An 18,012-nucleotide genomic window follows, 5' to 3' on the forward strand; every position below is an offset into this window, starting at 1 on the left:
GGGTCGGAGAGGTTATGGAAGTTTGTCACAACAAGATATGACATGTATTTAAGTAAGCCTCCGTAGGTGGTGGCCTTACCCCCACCTCTTTCTTCAGTCCTCATACGCTTTAATCTTCTCACTGGCAGGTTGTTTCATTCCCGCCTTTCGTGCATCAGGGTACAAATAAGGAGATGACATCAGACAGTCGTCTTAAATCAACCTTCTTAACAAAAAAACCCCTGAAAATACCTGCGTTTAAAATTGATAACTAGATAAGGTGGCGATGGCTGAGATCCCACTAGGTGTGGTTAGAGAGGAAGGAGACTCGGAGGGAGGGAGGTAACGCACTCCAGCAATCAGATCTAATCCAACGTGGTGGGTACCCCTGTCAGATTCATCAGCAATCCGCCAAGCCCACTAGCTCCATCCCACGCCCTGTAAGCGTCTCTTCACTGTCACCAGCCGGTTTTGACGCAGACCACAGCGCCTCGGATCCCCGACCGTATCCTTTGAGAACAGATCGCTCAGCGAACAGCATTCCCCCCACCCAGAACGTGCTGTTTTGATGGCCCTGCGCACTGGGACGACTTGGTTTGGTCAGGTCTTGCGCAGAGTTAGGTTGCAGGGATCCTGGTCCCGGCGATCGAGCAGCTTGCTCTGTCTGTCCGCCTCCGAGAAAACCATTGAAGAGGACCAGTACGTGTCGGATAACTTGAACAGCCGCTGCCGGGATCCTGGCTGCTGTACCCGGGCTTTCTCGGTGGACCTCAGGCGTTTGGAGAATAGAAGGGAGAGCGGACATGAGCCGCTCACACGCCGTTTTTTGGAGGCCATGAAGCGGCAGAACGTGCGAACTCTATCCTTGATCATCTGCACGTTCACTTACCTGCTGGTGGGAGCTGCTGTCTTCGATGCCCTCGAGTCCGAGTTCGAAATGGAGCAGGGCGGCAAGCTGAAGGAGCAGCAGATCGGGCTCAAGGGCAAGTATAACATCAGCGATGAAGACTACAAGCAGCTGGAGGTGATCATCATGCAAGCGGAGCCCCATAGAGCTGGGGTTCAGTGGAAATTCGCTGGATCCTTTTATTTTGCTATTACAGTGATCACAACTATAGGTAAGGAAGTGCTCATTGGCTCCACTTTAAACACACACGCACACATAGATGGGCTATTTCTGTGGTGACTTGGTGCTGAAGGACAGCGACAAACGGAGAAACGGAGCCTTCAAACCGTAGTTGATGAGTTGGGTTAACCCCTTCCTGGGTAACAAGAGGGGTCTTGTTTAAATCCGCTTGGTAGCAGGGAAAAATGTAGAGAATTATAAAAGTCTGACTGACTAGTGGAAGTTTACAAACTCAGTCTCAATCCAAATCTAAACTCCAACCCAATTTATTAACCACCTCCCTGATGTGAATCGCAGTTAAATAAGAAAGAGAACCTTTCACTCACGTTCGTTTTTCTGTTAGTACCTTGCTGCCGTGAAAACTGTCTCACAGGAAGACGCCAATTCAGACTACTCACTCCATTTATCCAGCGAGGCGCTCAGACTTTCGGTTTCTGTACTTGGACGCCTTGAAACGAGTTAATGTCAAATTTGTATCATTAAAATGCTAAGCACACTTGGATCACACTTCTGTGATACTAAATGAGTGTTCCGTGAAATGCCTAAGGAATCTGTTCAAAACGCAACTGCAGACGAGTGTGTTCAGTCTATCGCTGAACTTTTATACCCTGTTGCGTGTAACATTGAAAGCAACAGGAGCGTTGGAGGATGTAAATAAAAGAGATCCCCTAAGTGTCTGTGATGTGCAAGGGGACAGAAGACACAGAACGAGGGTCATGTAGAGGCAAGGGGTCGTCTTTTAAGTCTGTCCCCCAACCCCTCACTTTGGGATGCGTTGTCTCAAAATGTCTGAAATGAGTGGAATAGAAATACCTTCGAAACCCCGCAATGTGAGCAAAACCGATGCAATAAAATAAAACCGCTTCCCGCGTGAGTGCAGTGCAGCAAACGCAAAAGATGACGTGCTGTGTAAAGGGGGTGGGGGGGGAGTAAACATACACAGGGGAGGATATTCAGGGAGGTGCGCAACATAGTTTTCAACTGATTCAAATGTAGCAGTTTGTCGCACACCACTGAGACTTAAACTTCCATCAGCGGTTGATAAGTATGCCATATTAAACACTGAATGTTTGTTTTACATTAATCAGATGTTTTGGGATATTAAAAGAACCTCGCTGTTAATAAGCGATGTTTAGCAATAAGCTGTCCTGTGACGGGGAAACCAGTCGCCCACTGCACCAAAAGCAGTAGACCTGTGTTTTGAAACAAGGCACTGCAGTCAGTGACACCCAGCCGCCGAGGTTCACCAACAACCTATTCCCCTTTGAAATGGAGAGAACCAACAACAATGGTGCAATTTTACTGAAACGCGCAAGAGTGGGAGGGGAGGGGTGGTTTGTAGAGGGATGTCATCCATGTTGTCATGCTGAACACGAAGGGGATGCTAACTTCTGGCTGTAGATTGTAATATCTAATCGTGAGTTCTCCCTCCTCGCCTGAGGTTGGGGTTAACTTGACCACGTGCCAACACCAGTCACTACTAACGCGGTCACTGGCCACCTTGAATACCTCCGTCTTTTGTTTAACATATCTTTCAGACAAGAGCACTGAAGGCGCTGAGATGTTTTGAGTGCCAAAAGCACCAGTCAGCTACAAGTTGTTGTTTTAAATATTTATCACTTCTACGATTTTCTTAGGGAGTATTTAAAGGTGAAATCACAGTTTCCACGATGTGATTTCCAGGTGACAAAGTCCCTGCTGTAATCTGTTTAAAACAACGCCCGCTGTAGTTTGTATACTCTGACAGCCCTGCTTTGCTCATTTCTAACTGTCGGAGTTGACATTTCCACCCGCCTTCCCGTCACTCGATCCAATGCACTTTTCCTGATTAATCGCTTTAAATGTTTCCACCAACGCTGCTTATTTAATTACCGACAACAAGTGCAGAATCAGAAATGCATTTAAGTTAGAATCACAACAGTGTCAGAACTCGCCGCGGGACACCCACGTACATTTAAATGGAGATTATGAGACAAGAGGCTTCTTGCATCCTTCTTGTATGTCCCAATCAAAAGTGCCGGGAAACACATCCAGAGTCAGGGGCAGATGCGCGTCTGTCTATTCTATAGTTTCCCCTGTTTGCATAGCAGAAAAATACAATGCATACGATATCCTTTGAAATTGTTCTACGCATTTTATCAATACTGCCGTGGCACCACGAATACTCCAAGTCTGACCATGTTAAAATGAGTCAGTTTTACAAGTTAGAAACTACTGCGTTTTAAAAGTCCCATCTTAAGACAAAGACACTGGGGCATTAAAAAGTGAAACCACCCAGACTGTGATGCTTTAGGGATGTTAACGCAGACGGTTCTGAGAAGAATTACTGGAAATCTTTTGGTATGAAGGTTAATGGTAGGGAACTGGAGCGCCCCCTATAGGAACGTTTAGACTATCACATCCCTACCAACCCTCCCCCACCCCATTCCCCACTGCCCCCTCCCATCTGCTCTTTTTAATTTAAAGGCGATGATTTAAATTAGAACTTAACTAAAACTAAGGAAATTTCAAATTTGTTATAAGTGACCGGCTTTCTTTAAAAAAAAACTTGCAAGAAGGGGATTTGTTATTCATCTATAATGTTAGATCCACAACTAATTCAATACAGTTTATGCTTTACAGATTATATTAGCATTGAAAGCTACATGGCCAGGATAGAAATAACGTAATTATATTTCTTGTAAGACGAGTAAACGATGCGTCCGAAAAAACACATTTGTTGTAGTATTGCACATGTTAAGTAGATGGAGATTACACACGTCTACTTGCCCATCAAACCTTCCTCATCTAGATCCACCTATCCCTTGCTAGCTCCTGCCTCAGTCTTGCCATTCACTTCTTTATAGTCGGCGTCCGCCCCCCCCCACCCCGCACATTCTCAGTCCTGATGCAGCGACTCGACCAGAAACATCGACAATTCGTTCGCTTCCGTAGAGACTGTCTGTCCCACTGAGTATCTTCAGCAGTTTGTTTTTTTTGGTTCCGTATTCCAACATTGGCAAACTATTGTGCCTCGAAGTAAATGTCGAATATAATTTATAGAGGAAACGGGTATTGATAAAAAAAATGGGGCAGCTGCATTTTGTAGGAATATAATCGTGTTTTCTCCAATTTAATGTACCTCATTTACAGTAAATGCAATCTCCTGAACCTGTCACTTTAGTTTTCTTCCTTCAGTCTGGAGGAAGAAAATGTCTTCTCTTGACGCGCATATCTTCCTCAGGACACACAGGATTTAGTAAATTCAGATAAACAGACTTTCCCGATTATATCAGCATCGGCAACTCCTGATGAAAGATTATCAGTTGTAGCATTAGCCACCTCTCCAGAGGTGGCCGATGAGCAGGCCACATTTTCTATTGGATTTCAGTTCCCAGCATCTGCTGTATTTTGTGTCTGGTGGTACCATCAATGATTGATATCCCCATTCTCGTATTCAATCTCCTGCAAGTGTGCCAAGCACCATTTTATCCACCTGTACTGGGCTTTCAGTGAACTATATATATAATACCTCTGTCTCTTATTCTCTGTTTTATATCACTCTCCGGAGTCTTGCCATTCACTTCGTATGTCCTGCCTTGGTTTAACTTCTCAAAATGCATAGCTTCAGACTTGTTTCCATACCCTTCATGGCTCACTACCCAAGTTGATCTAGACCCCAATGTTCTTTTGTGGACAACCTTCTTTAGCCCACCCCACCATGCCAGCAAAAATTATCCTGCCTACACGCCTGTCCAAGTTTTAATATATATGACAACAGCGAATCATTCGCTGAGGCACACCACTGGACATAGGCTTCAAATTTGAAAAGCAGCCCTTCAATACTGCACACAAAATGCTGGAAACTCAGCAGGTCAGGCAGCATCTATGGAAATTAATAAACTATATATGCTGATGAAGGGTCTCAGCCTGAAATGTCGACTGTCGACTTTCCATAGATGCTGCCTGACCTGTTGAGTTCCTCTAGCATTTTGTGTGCGTTGCTCTGGATTTCCAGCATCTGCAGAATCTCTTGTGTTTCCAATACTGCACACTGTCTGTCACCTTCAATCCACTTTTTAATCCAATGGGCTAGCTCACTGTTGATACATGTGAACTAACCTTCCAGAAAAGCTTATCATGAAGGATCTTGTCAAAATCCTTGATAAAATCTATGTAGGCAACATCTATAACCCTGCTCTTGTCAAACCTTTTGGTCAGCTCTTCAACAGAGAACTCAATCATTCTGTCTTTCCTGGTCTCCATCTCATCACAGATATTTAATTTGATCTCCATATTCTCTGCAAGTTCAATGCATTTTTTTCTAAGATTTTATTTCTCAGTTAATTCTGTTTTTCTTTCCACATGCAGCCTTTCCTGTTGTGTATTTCCAGCACTTTCTGTTTTGGAAAATTGGCCACTATAAATTGTCCCTAGTATGTAGGTGACTGGTGGGTAAGTGTACAGAATGGACAACAGGCTCTTCAACCTCAACAAGTTCATGGCCAAGAGCAGGAACAGCACAACCACTATCATAGAGATTCAGTATGTGGATATACTTGCATACACAGCATGCTCTGACGAAGACCCCTGATGTATCATGAATTCCTTTGCCAAGGTATATAGAACCCTGGGTCTTGATCTGAATATATAAAAATATATATCCTATATCAACTACTGCCCAACCTACTATCCATCCCTCCATAAAAATTTATGATATCACCCTTGAAAATGTAGACCACTGTCCCTACCTTGGCAGCATTCTGTCCTCAAAAACAAGCATGGACTCGGATTATCTAACTACTGAGTAGTGCTAGTGGAGACTATGCAAAATTAGGGGAAAGAGTCTTTGAAGACTGTGACCTGCAGGTCCAAACAAAAGTTTTCATCTATAGAGCAGTAGTCCTTCCTACATTATTCTATGGAGCTGAATCTTGAACCTTCTACAGGAGACACCTGAAAGTCCTAGAACTATACCACCGAAGAACTTTATGAAAGAGTTTGAGGATCATCTGGAAGGATGGATGAATTAACACCAGCATAATGGAAGAGGCAAATGTGAACAACATTTCCACCATGATAGAGGAACTCCAACTCTGATGGATAGGTCATTTCACCTGGATACCTAACTTGCATCTCCCCAGACAGATCTTTCACTCCCTGTTGAAGGAAGGTCAGCAAGCCTCTGGTAGGCAAATGAAATGTTTGAAAGGTAACATCAAAATCTGCCTGAAAAAATTGAACATTACATCAAAAATCTGGGAAGACATTCCACTCATTCGATGCACCTGAAAGAAATCTGTTCAAAAGGGAGCTGTGCTGCATGGTAGCAGCAGCCTGTGCTGTGCCGCGGAGAACAAGCAGCAGCTGCAAAAGGAGAGAATGGACAACCAAAAGACCCAACCACTAAAGACAGCCACCACTTACTCATGGCCACACTGCACCAGAATATCTGAATCCCAAATCAGCCTTTACAGCTACCTGAGGACCCACCAGTAGACAACTACTTAGGAGATCATCTTACTCAACTTGTGGGTGAGTGGCAGAATCTGGGTGAGTTGATGAGAACATGGTGAAACTAATGGGATTAATGAGGGATTAGTCGTGAATGCTCAGTTAGACTAGATGGGCTACCAGGACTGTTTCTGTGCTCTATCTTTCTATGACTCAGCTGCTTCCTGTTCTGCTGACTACCTCTGCTTTTACTCCAGTACCTTCTTAGATGCTTGCAAAACAGAGTGCAACTGATGCTGCAGAAAGCTATTTCTCATGGCACGTATAGTCTAGGCATATATGCCCACGATAATTAAGCTGAATATGTTTTGTAGAAGAATCACTCTGGGAAGTGAAAGGGTAAGGAAATGTGAATTTTGATATGAACTGGTATTTTCAGCTAGTCTGTCCTTTTTATGTTGTTTTCCTGTTCAATATTCCAGTTACAACTAATGAAAAATATGGGTATAATTAGCAAGTAACAATATGATTTCCAGTATAAACATTTGATGCTACATCTGTTGGCAGTTTTCTTATTGAAGGAGATAAGTATCCACTCAAAAGGGAACTGATGTAACAAGGATGTACAAAACAATTAGGGGTTATGGTGAACATTATGCTTCCTGACTATACTTTCATAACAAAGACCACGTCGTTGTTAGACTATATTTCAAGGTTAGTGTGAAGTAGTTAGAGCTCTTATTCTGAAGGTTATTCTGATTAATTTGGAAATTATGGAATGATTTCATACTAACTTTGCAATGCATATCTTACAAGGTGGTGGGCTTAGATGTTTGTGGGTGTTAGTAAACAACAGTTTACTGAAATTCTCCATGGTGGTGAAAAAGTCGGAACTTGCAAATGATGGGAATGTGAATCTCGCTGAATACAGGAAAAAGTGGCCAATCCACCATGAAAACAAGATTCTTGTCCATTTTGGTATGTGGAAGAGACAGACTAGATCGCTCTTACGCCAGCCTTTAACGTTTGAAATTCTGGTCTTTAACCAGCTTGTCTGCTGCACTTGGCTCTACCAGATCCTGGAAAACTACCAATCACTCCTTAATGCCGTTTATGTCAATATACCTTAACAAAACAAATTCTTGTCCCGTCCCGGTCCCGCACCTTTCTACATCTTCCGAGCCAAACAGGTTGATTTAAAAATTGAACAGGGGCCTTGGTTTATTTCCAAATTTGTAAACCCCCTATTGTCTTTGTACAGATAACTTACAGAATTTACTGAAAGATTTACTGAAATATCCAAATATAGTTGCAGTTAATACTGTATTTTAAAAGACAACTAGACTCCTACGTAGGTTGACTAAAAAACCCAGGTATAGGGGTGTGAAATATGCTTTCAGTCGATTCCTATTCCGACGTTTAACAGCCAAATCGGATAACTCGGCTTGCTCATTAAAGCCGAACAATTGCTTTGCTCAGACAACCCACTAGACCTTTTATCAGATCTATATTTTCTTGTGGTGGAGAGCGGTGAGCTGGTTTGACCCTTATGACTCCTGTTCTGTCTATTCCTTGAGCATCACTCGACAAATGATTTCCCCTCAGCCTATATGGGGAAAAAAGCTTGCAACAAGCAAATTAGATGCTGGAACATGCCGCCGGTCGCACAGAGCCGCAAGCGCAATGCTGCAGGAACTCGTTAAGTCCGGCAGCATCAATAGAAGGGAATAGAGAGTCGACGTTTCGGGCCGAGACCCTTCATCAGAACCCGAAAGGAAGGGGTGGAGAAGTCAGAATAGGTGGTAGGGGAAGGGGAGGAATACAAGTGGCAGATGATAGTATTTCCAGTATTTTATGTCTTTTTCTTGGCTTCTGATTCCAGCTTTTGCGTTTTTTTCGTCTTTTTACAGCATCTTGTAACCCTTTGTTTTTCTCTGTCTATCCGCAAATCTTTCGCGTTCACTTCTGCCCTTCACTTTCAGTTAAAACCATTTTCTGAAATTTATATACTTCTCAGAAACCACTCGCCCTCTCTCCTCCTCCCGACAGCCTGACTTCCTCTCCCTCACTTGACATTAATTTGGTAATTCCAGCCCCGTGACTTTGCCACTCAAGGCTTGCTTTCCTGCTCACATTGGTTTTTTTTGGTTTATATTTCAAGGGAGAAATAATAATCTAACCTTCTTTGAAAGTGTACTCAAGCATGTAATCGCAATTCTAAGAGCAAAATTAGGGAGTAAGAAAAAAAGCGACGGAATGACATAGGTACAATTTAGCAGCAGTTTGCTTCAAATTCAGATTTAATTTACTTAATTTGCTTCCGAGCAACATTCCCCAAACCCTAGCTTCTTGCATCCACCTCTGCCCGCTGTTCTGTCTGACTTCACGGAACAATGTTCCTACCGTGTAGATAATAAAGGCTTTGTATGATCACAAAGGTGGAAATCTCTCATCACCAGCCCCAGAGGAAGCCGTATCCGCAAAGCATCCCCAATCGCTCAGATCTCCGTTTAAGCTCGGAAGTTTTCTGTCCTCGAGGTCTGAAAAACCTTCTGCCCTTCCCGTGATTACCCTCAGCGGTTCATTTCAGTTTAAATATTAACGAGGGAAAACACCCTTTGCGCCGCAGATCTTACTTACCCTACCTCACAGTTCAAAGCAGAATACGGCTAAATGTTCACTTGGAAAGCTTAGACTTAATTTATTTACTTTTACAAATTGGGAACTGCAAATACATGCATAAACACACACAGCTGTGTCACATTTTACACACACCAATACACTGCTGTTCTTGAGTCATAAACACAACTGCACTGGATTTCATGCGCATACAACACCCTTCCACCTCTTATCACTACCCCACTCCCCCATGACCTCCATGAACATGATTTGGACAGATTCACCTCTGCTAATCTCCATTATTCTTCAATTTGGTATTTAATTGTGTGATTAGTTGCCGAATTTTGCTGAATTCATCTGAAACATTTTAAAACACCTATATAAGGAAAGCCTTTTTTTTAGATCAAAGAACGTAGACATAACTGGCAAGATTTATTTTTGGTGACCAATTGTCCTATTTACTGAGTAATTCCAGACGACATGTAGGAGTCAAATACTTAGGTGGGCCTGGGGCACAGGTTACCCTGACAAGGGAAGAATAATATATTTCCTTCTGAGAATCTTATCAATAAGCCAGATTTCTTTTTAAACTACATTTTGGCTGCTTAATGGCTAGCATCACTTAAATTGGCTTTTCGTTCCAAGTTACTTAATACGTATTTGAATTCATTCTCTTTGGGGGTTCAAGCTAATTTCTTTTGGTAAATAATCTTAGCTTCTGAATAGTAGTTCAGTAACTTTAATGTATTGAATGTAATTGTTACAGCAACTTTCAATTGTAATGAGTTCATTGAGAATGCTTAGGTTTAATCACTAAGCATTCTATCTATCTATATCCTTCATGTTTTACATTCAAGCACCACTGAGAAAAGCAATGATGGTTCTTTCAAAGATTAGGAGACTGGCAATGATTCTGATAGCTGAATCACCCATTTTCAGGATTTGAACAAATGATCTGTTTCTGACATGTTCAGAAATGCATGCAATTTGAAGAAATATAGATGATCTCTTTTCTCAGGCTTTTTTATTGTCTTAATGCAGGAGTTTCCTAAATTGTGTTCTTTAAAAATTACTGATAACATTTTCTAATATTCCTGCTTTGAATTAAAGTGGCTTTAGATATGTGATTGATTTTAGGTTTATGAGAAATGCTGACCCTATCCACTCATCATCCTGGAAAATCATAATAATTTCTCAGGACACGCTGATAAAACAATACACTGAAATCTCATACAGCTGGAAAATCATTGATAAAAGGCTGTGCAGGGACACGTCAGTCCAGCAAATTTTCTTAATTGTTAAACAGTTGAACTTGATCCCTACAAAAAAATATGAAAATAATTTTTTTTTAACAACCAATCTGCTGGAGAAACTTAGCATGTTGAGCCGTATCTATGAGCAGTATCTGTTGGGGAAAAGGAATTGTTGATGTTTCAGGTTGACACCCTGCATCAGGACCCAGTTGCTGAGTTCATCCAGCAGAGTGTTTGTGGCTCCAGATTCCAACATCTGCTGTTTCACGTGTCTCCAAAATAAATCTGTAGTTAGCTTGGCAGTTGTGAGGTGAGCATATATTCAGTTTGATGATCAAGCATACTTTTATCATATTCAATACAATGTTCTGACCTTTCTACGTATTGTGGAAGTTAGAGAAAAGGATATATCACTTTGGTTTCTTCCAAGAGGGAGATAGCTGGTAATATATTTGTCTCATTGTACGAGCATGTTACTGCATAGTGTAGTTCAGCAAGACCACATTGAATGTTTGTTCTGATACAGCTGCAGGGAGAATTATACTATGACCTACACAAGTGGGCTGAATAGCCAATGCTTGTGCAGTTCTCTTCTACACTCTTAAAATAAATTAAGAGATGGCTTAGGGTTCTATATTTCTGTGAAACTGGAAGAAACATTAGGATATGTCTTCCCTACGATCTTGTGGCTGAACTTAATAATTAAGGAATTCAGTAACTTGTTACAAATTAGTGGCAGCATGCGTTAGAATCATAGTCATAGAACACTACAACATGGAAACAGGGCCTTTGGCCCATCTAGTCAATGCCAATTTATTATGCTGCCTAGTCCCATTGACCTGCACCCAGGTCATAGTTCTTGATACCCCTCCCATTCATGTACCTACGCAAATGTTTCATCAATATTAAAATTGAACCCACATTCACCACTTCTGCTGGCAGCTCCTTCCATATTCTCACCACCCTGTGAGTGAAGAAGTTCCCCCTCATGTTCCCCTTAAATATTTCACCTTTCACCCTTAACCCATGACCTCTAGTTCTAGTCTCACCCAAACGCAGTGGAAAAATGTATGCTTGAGTTTACCCCATTTATACCCTTCATAATCTTGTATATCTCTATCAAATCTCCTCTCTTTCTCCTACAATCCAGGGAATAATGTCCTAATCTATTCAAGCTTTCCCTATAACTCAGGTCCTCAGATTCGGGCAACATCCTTGTAAATTTTCTCTGCACTCTTTCAATCTTATTGATATCTTTCCTGTACATAGGTGACCAGAACGGCACACAATACTTAAAGTTCAAAGTAAATTTATTATCAAAGTTCATTAATGTCACCATACATAACCATGAGATTCATTTTCTTGTGGGCATTCACAGTAAATACAAGAAATGGTACAGAATCAATGAAAGACCACATATAACAAGGCAGACAAACAACCAAAGTGCAAAAGACAACAAACAGTGCAAATACAAAAGGAATAAAAAAAGAAATATTGATATTAGTAGTAGTATAGACAATAATAATAGTAACAAATAAGCAACTAGTATTGAGAATATGAGGTGAAGAGTCCTTGGAAGTGAGTTCATTGGTTGTGAGAACAGATTAGTGATGGGGCGAGTGAAGTTGAGTGAAATCATCCCCTCTAGTTCAAGGGCCTGATGGTTGAGAGCTAATAACTGACCTGAACCTGGTGGTGTGGGCCCTGAGGCTCCTGTATCTTCCTGATGGCAGCAGTGAGTAGACAGCATGGCCTAGATGGTGGGGGTCGTTGATGATGGATGCTGATTTCTTGGGACAGTGCTCCCTGTAGATATGCTCAACAGTGGGGAAGGCTTTACCCATAACGGACTGGGCTGTATCCATTACTTTCTCTAGGCTTCTCCGTTCAAGGGTATTGGTGTTTCCATACCAGATCATGATGCAACCAGTCAGTATACTGTCCACTGTGCATCTACATAAAGAAGCTTCTTAAAGTTTTAGATGACATGCTGAATCTACACAAATGTCTAAGGAAGCAGAGGTGCTGTGTGCTTTCTTTGTAATTGCTCTTACGTACTTGGCCCAATACAGGTCCTCCAAATTAACAACCAAGGAATTTAAAGTTGCTGACCCTCTCCACCTCTGATGTTCCGCTGAGAATTGGCGCATGGACCTCCAATTTCCTCCTCCGGAATTCAATAATCAACTTCTTTGTCTTGCTGATATTGAGTAAGGGTTGTTGGAAGATCAGCCCGATCTTCAATCTCCCTCCTAAATGCTGTTTCATCACCACCTTTGATTTGGCCAAGACAGTGGTGATTTCAGCAAAGTTAAATATGGCATCGGAGCTGTACTTAGCCTCACAATCATAAGTATAAAGTGAGTAGAGCAGGGGGCTAAGCACACTGCCTTGTGGTGCACCTGTGCTGATGGAGATTGTGGAGGTAACTTTGTTGTCAATCTGAACTGACTAGGGTCTGTAAGTGAGGAAATCAAGGATCCAACTGTACAAAGGTGTATTGGGGCCAAGGTCTTGAAGCTTGTTGACTAGCTTTGAGGGGATGCCAAGCTGTAGTCAATGAAGGGCATCCTGGTGTATGCATCTTCACTGTCCATATGTTCCATGGTTGAGTGAAAAGCCAATGAAATGGAATCTGCTGTTGACCTGTTGTGTCGGTAGGCAAATTAGAGCAAATCCAAGTTGCTTCTTGGCAGGAGTTGATATATTTCATCACTAATCTTTCAAAGCATTTTATCATGGTGGATGTAAGTGCTACTGGATGATAGACACTGAGGCGGATTTACCACGTTATTTTTAGGCACTGGTATAATTGAAGCCTGCTTGAAGCAAGTGGGTACCTCAGACTGCTGAAACGAGAAGTTAAAGATTAGAACGCGAATCAGAATCAGGTTTATTATCACTGGGATGAGTCATGAAATTTGGTAACTTAGTCGCAGCAGTACAATGATAATATAGAAAGAAAAAATTAGTAAATCAATTGTAGTAAGTATTTATATATATATATATATATATATATATATATATATGTATGTATATTAAATAGATTAAAAATAGTGCAAAACAGAAATAATATATAAAAATAGTGAGGTAATGTTCATGGGTTCAATGTCCATTCAGGAATTGTATAGCAGAGGGGAAGAAGATGTTCCTGAATCACTGAGTGTGTGCCTTCAGGCTTCTGTGCCCCCTTCCTGATGACTACAATGAGAAGAGGACATGCCCTGGGTGATTGGTGTCCTTAATGATGGTCACTCCCTTACTGAGGCACCAATTCTCAACGATATCTTGGATACTATGGAGGCTAGTACCGAAGATAGAGCAGACTAACTTTACAATGTTCTGTAGCTACTTTCGGGCCTGTGCAGTCACCCCCAAACCAGGCAATGATGCAGCCTGTCAGAATGCTCTCCATGGTACATTGGTAGAAGTTTTCGACTAATTTAGATGACAAACCAAATCTCTTAAAGCTCCTAATGAAATATAGCTGACGTCCTGCCTTTTGATAGCTGCATTGATATGTTGGGACCAGGTTAGATCCTCAGAGATCTTGACATCCAGGAACCTGAAGCTGCTCACTCTCTCCACTTCTGATCCCTCTATGAGCATTGGTTCGTGTACCTTTGTCTTACCCTTCCTGAAGTCCACAATCACTCTTTCATCTTATTGACATTGAGTGCAAGTTTGTGCTGCGACACCACTGAACTAGCTGATATATCTCACTCTTTTACGCCTTTTCGTCTTCATCCAAGAACAGTCTTATCATCAGCAAATTTATAGATTGCATTTGATATTAGTCACTTGATCAGTAGAGGTCCTTGGTACTTGTCCAGGTACCCCGTCTGGTCCCAATGCTTTCCATGGGCTCACCCTCTTGAAGCCTGCTCTCACATTGGCCTCAGAGACTGAAATCACAGGGTTATTAAGGGCTGTGGGAATTCATGAAGGTGCTTCTATACTTTGATGGTCAAAGCGAGCATAAAGGCATTGAGCTCATCTGTGAGCGTAACCAATAACATCATAACACCATAAGATCATAAGACATAGGAGTAGAATTAGGTCATTTGGCACGTCCAGTCCGCTCCACTATTTGGTCATGGCTGATTCATTTTCCTCTCACCCCATCCTCCTGCCTTCTCCCCGTAACCTTTCATGCCCTGACTGATCGAGAATCTATCAACCTCTGCCTTAAATCCACCCAATGATCAGGCCTGCATAGCCACCTGTGGCAATGAATTCCATAGATTCACCACTCCCTGGCTAAAGAAATTCCTCTTAATCTCCATTCTAAATGGACATCTTTCTATTCTGAGGATGTCTCTAGTCCTAGAGTCTCTCGCAATAGGAAACATCCTCTCCATATCCACTTTATCTAGGCCTTGGGACTTTTGATAGGTTTCAATGAAATCTCCTCTCATTCTTCTGAATTCCATTGAGTAGAGGCCCAGAGCCAACAAACGTTCTTCATATGACAAGCCTTTCATTCCCAGAATTATTTTCATGAACCTCCTTTGAATCCTCTCCAGTGTCAGTACATCCTTTCTTAGACAGGGGACCCAAAACTGCTCACAATACTTCAAGTGAGGCCTCAGCAGTGTCTTATTAAGCCTCAACATTATTTCCTTGTTTATATATTCTAGTCCTCCCAAAATTAATGCTAACATTTCATTTGCCTTTCTCACCACCGATGCAACATGCAGATTAACCTTGAGGGATCCCCACATGAGGACTCCCAAGTCCTTTTGCACCTCAGATTTTTGAATTGTCTCCCATTTAGAAAATAATTTACATTTTTATTCCTTCTAGCAAAATGCATGACTGTACAATGCCTGACACTGTATTCCATCTGTCACATCTTTGCCCATTCTTCTAATTTGTCCAAGTCTTTCTGCGGTTTCTCTGCTTCTTCAACATCACCTCCCTCACCATCTATCTTCTTATTGTCTGCAAACATGGCCACACATCATCAATTTTGTCATCCAAATCATTGACATACAATGTAAAAAAATGTAGTCCGAGTGCTGACTCCTGCAGAACACGATTCATCACCAACGGTCAGTAGAAAAGGCTCCATTTATTCCCACTCTTTGCCTCCTGACAATCAGCTAATGCCGTATCCATGCTAGGATCCTTCCTGCAATACCACGGGCTCTTGTCTTGCTAAACAGCCACATGTGAGGCATCTTGTCAAAGGCCTTCTGAAATTCCAAGTAAACAATATCTTCTGATTCTCCTTTGTCTATCCTGCTTGTTATTTCCTCAGAGCATTCCAACAGAGTTGTCAGGCAAAATTTCCCCGCACAGAAACCATGCTGTCTTTGGCCTATTTTACCCCGTATCTCCAAGTACTCTGAAACCTCATCCTTAACAATTAACTCTTATATCTTCCCAACCACTGATTTCCTTTCTTTTGTCTCCCTCACTTCTTGACGAGTGGAGTGCCATTTTCAAATTTCCATTCCTTCAGAACCATGCCAGTAGAGTAGAGCTACTAGGACTTGATGTTTCAATCCCTATGGTAAGTCAGCACTCTCGATGTTGGCAGTGGGCTTGGAGTGGTGACAAGGAGAGAGGGTGGGTACGTCATCGGGGTCATCAGGTGGGCACCCTCCTTCTTTGATGTTTCGTTGATAAGCTCACGACGTCTCCAGAGGGCTCAATGGTACTACCTGGTGTCCCAGATACACCCCCCTCAGTTCCATACCCTCCTGTCTTCATCTTGCAGCCCAGTTGTTGTCTTTCCTTTTAATCCAAATCCAATTGCTGTTTTCTTCTGCCACATTTGGCAGAATCTAGTGATTCTTGAAAATTAATTGTTAATGCCTCCACAGTCTTTACAGCTACCCCTTTCAGAAACCTGAGATGTAGTCCATTCGGCCCAGCTGACTTATCTAACTGCAGACCTTTCAACTTGCCAAGCACAATCTCTCTAGTAATAGCAACTGCACTCACTGCTGCCCCTGACCCTCTCAAACCTCTGGTGCACTGCTCGTGTCACCCATAGTAAAGACTGATGCAAAATATTTCCTCAGTTTGTCTGCCATTTCCTTGTTCCCCATTACTACTTTTCCAGCATCATTTTCCAGGTCCGATATCTACTCTTTTTCACTCTTTATAGGCTTAAAAAACTTTTGGTACCCTCTTTCGTATTATTGGCTATTTCAGATTCAGAATCAGAATCAGGTTTATTATCACCGGCACGTGATGTGAAATTTGTTAACTTAATGGTATCCATACTGCTGCTACTTGAGTCACTCCAAGGCACCTCTTCATATTTCATCTTTTCCTTCCTTATGGTTTTTTTTTAATATTGCCTTCTGTTGGTTTTTAAAAGCTTCCCAATCCTCTACTTTTCCACTAATTTTGCCCTATTATATGCTCTCTCTTTTGGTTTTATGTTGACTTTGTCTTCCCTTAATGCCTCATCCTCATTTTAGAATATTTCTTCTTTTTTGGGATGTATCTATTCTGCGCCTTCTGAATTGCTCCCAGAAACTTCAGCCATTGCTGCTCAGCTGTCATCCCCTGCTGGTGTTCCTTTCCAATTGAGTTTGGATAGCTCCTCTCTGTAATAATGAATCATCTGAATTTAGCTTCTCCCTCTCAAATTCCTTTATATATTAGGAATACTGTCTCCTAAGAGTTCCCGTCCCTGAAGCTCCCTAATCAAATCCAGTTCGTTATGCAACACCCAAATCAGAATAGCTGATCCCCCTAGTGGGCTCAACCAAAAGTTGCTCTAAAAAGCTACTTTGTAGGCTTTCTACAATCTAAAATCAACACCAACCTGATTTTCCCAATCCACCTGTATATAGAAATCCCCCATGACTATTGTGATATTGCCATTTTGACATGCATTTTCTATATCTCATTGTAATTTGAAGACTAGATCCTGGCTACTGTTCAGAGGCTTGTATGTAACACCCATCAGGATATTTTTATGTTTGCAGTTCCTTAATTCTATGCATAACGATTCTACGTCTACCGATCATTAGTCACACCACCCCCTCTGCCTACCTGCCTGTCCTTTTGATACAGTGTGTATCCTTCTTGGAATCTTCTTTCAGCCGCAACATCATATTTGGCAATCTCTAACTGTGCTACAAGATCATTTACCTTATTCCATATGCTGCATGCATTCAAATGTGACACCTTCGTTTCTGAATTTGTCACCCTTTGCGATTTTGTCACCCTGTTACACTGCAGCTCATCCCAATGACTACAATTTTGCTCCGATATCTGCCTGTCTTTCCTATGTCTGGCTTCACATGGTCTCTGCTTGTATACCAATTGCTCCAAATTCAGCCCCGCCACTCAGTTTCGCACCCCCTGCCAAATTAGTTTACACCCTCCCCAACAGTTCTAGCCAACCTGCCCTCAAGGATGTCGGTCCCCCGTGGGTTCAGATGTATGCTGTTGCTTTTGTACAGGTTATACCTTTTCCAGAAGAGATCCCAGTGATCCAGAAATCTGAAACCCTGCCTCCTGCACAGTTCCTCAGCCAAGCATTCATCCTGCCAAATTATCCTGTTCTTACTCTCACTGGCATGTGGCACAGTCAGCAATCCAGAGATTACCATTTTGGTGGTAATGCTGTTCAGC

General features: G+C 42.0%; 1 protein-coding gene across 1 annotated transcript in view; it reads left to right on the forward strand.

The window, feature by feature from the left end:
• The first annotated feature begins 478 nt into the window (after positions 1 to 478).
• Positions 479 to 18,012, forward strand: part of kcnk9 (potassium channel, subfamily K, member 9) — a 90,203-nt gene continuing 72,669 nt past the window's right edge. The window contains exon 1 of the mRNA XM_063041540.1: positions 479 to 1,097. Within this exon, the coding sequence (XP_062897610.1) occupies positions 548 to 1,097 (550 nt within the window). The 5' untranslated portion in view covers positions 479 to 547. The remainder of the gene's footprint in view (positions 1,098 to 18,012) is intronic.

This window comes from Mobula hypostoma, chromosome 1, assembly GCF_963921235.1.
Source record: "Mobula hypostoma chromosome 1, sMobHyp1.1, whole genome shotgun sequence".
Lineage (NCBI taxonomy): Eukaryota > Metazoa > Chordata > Chondrichthyes > Myliobatiformes > Myliobatidae > Mobula > Mobula hypostoma.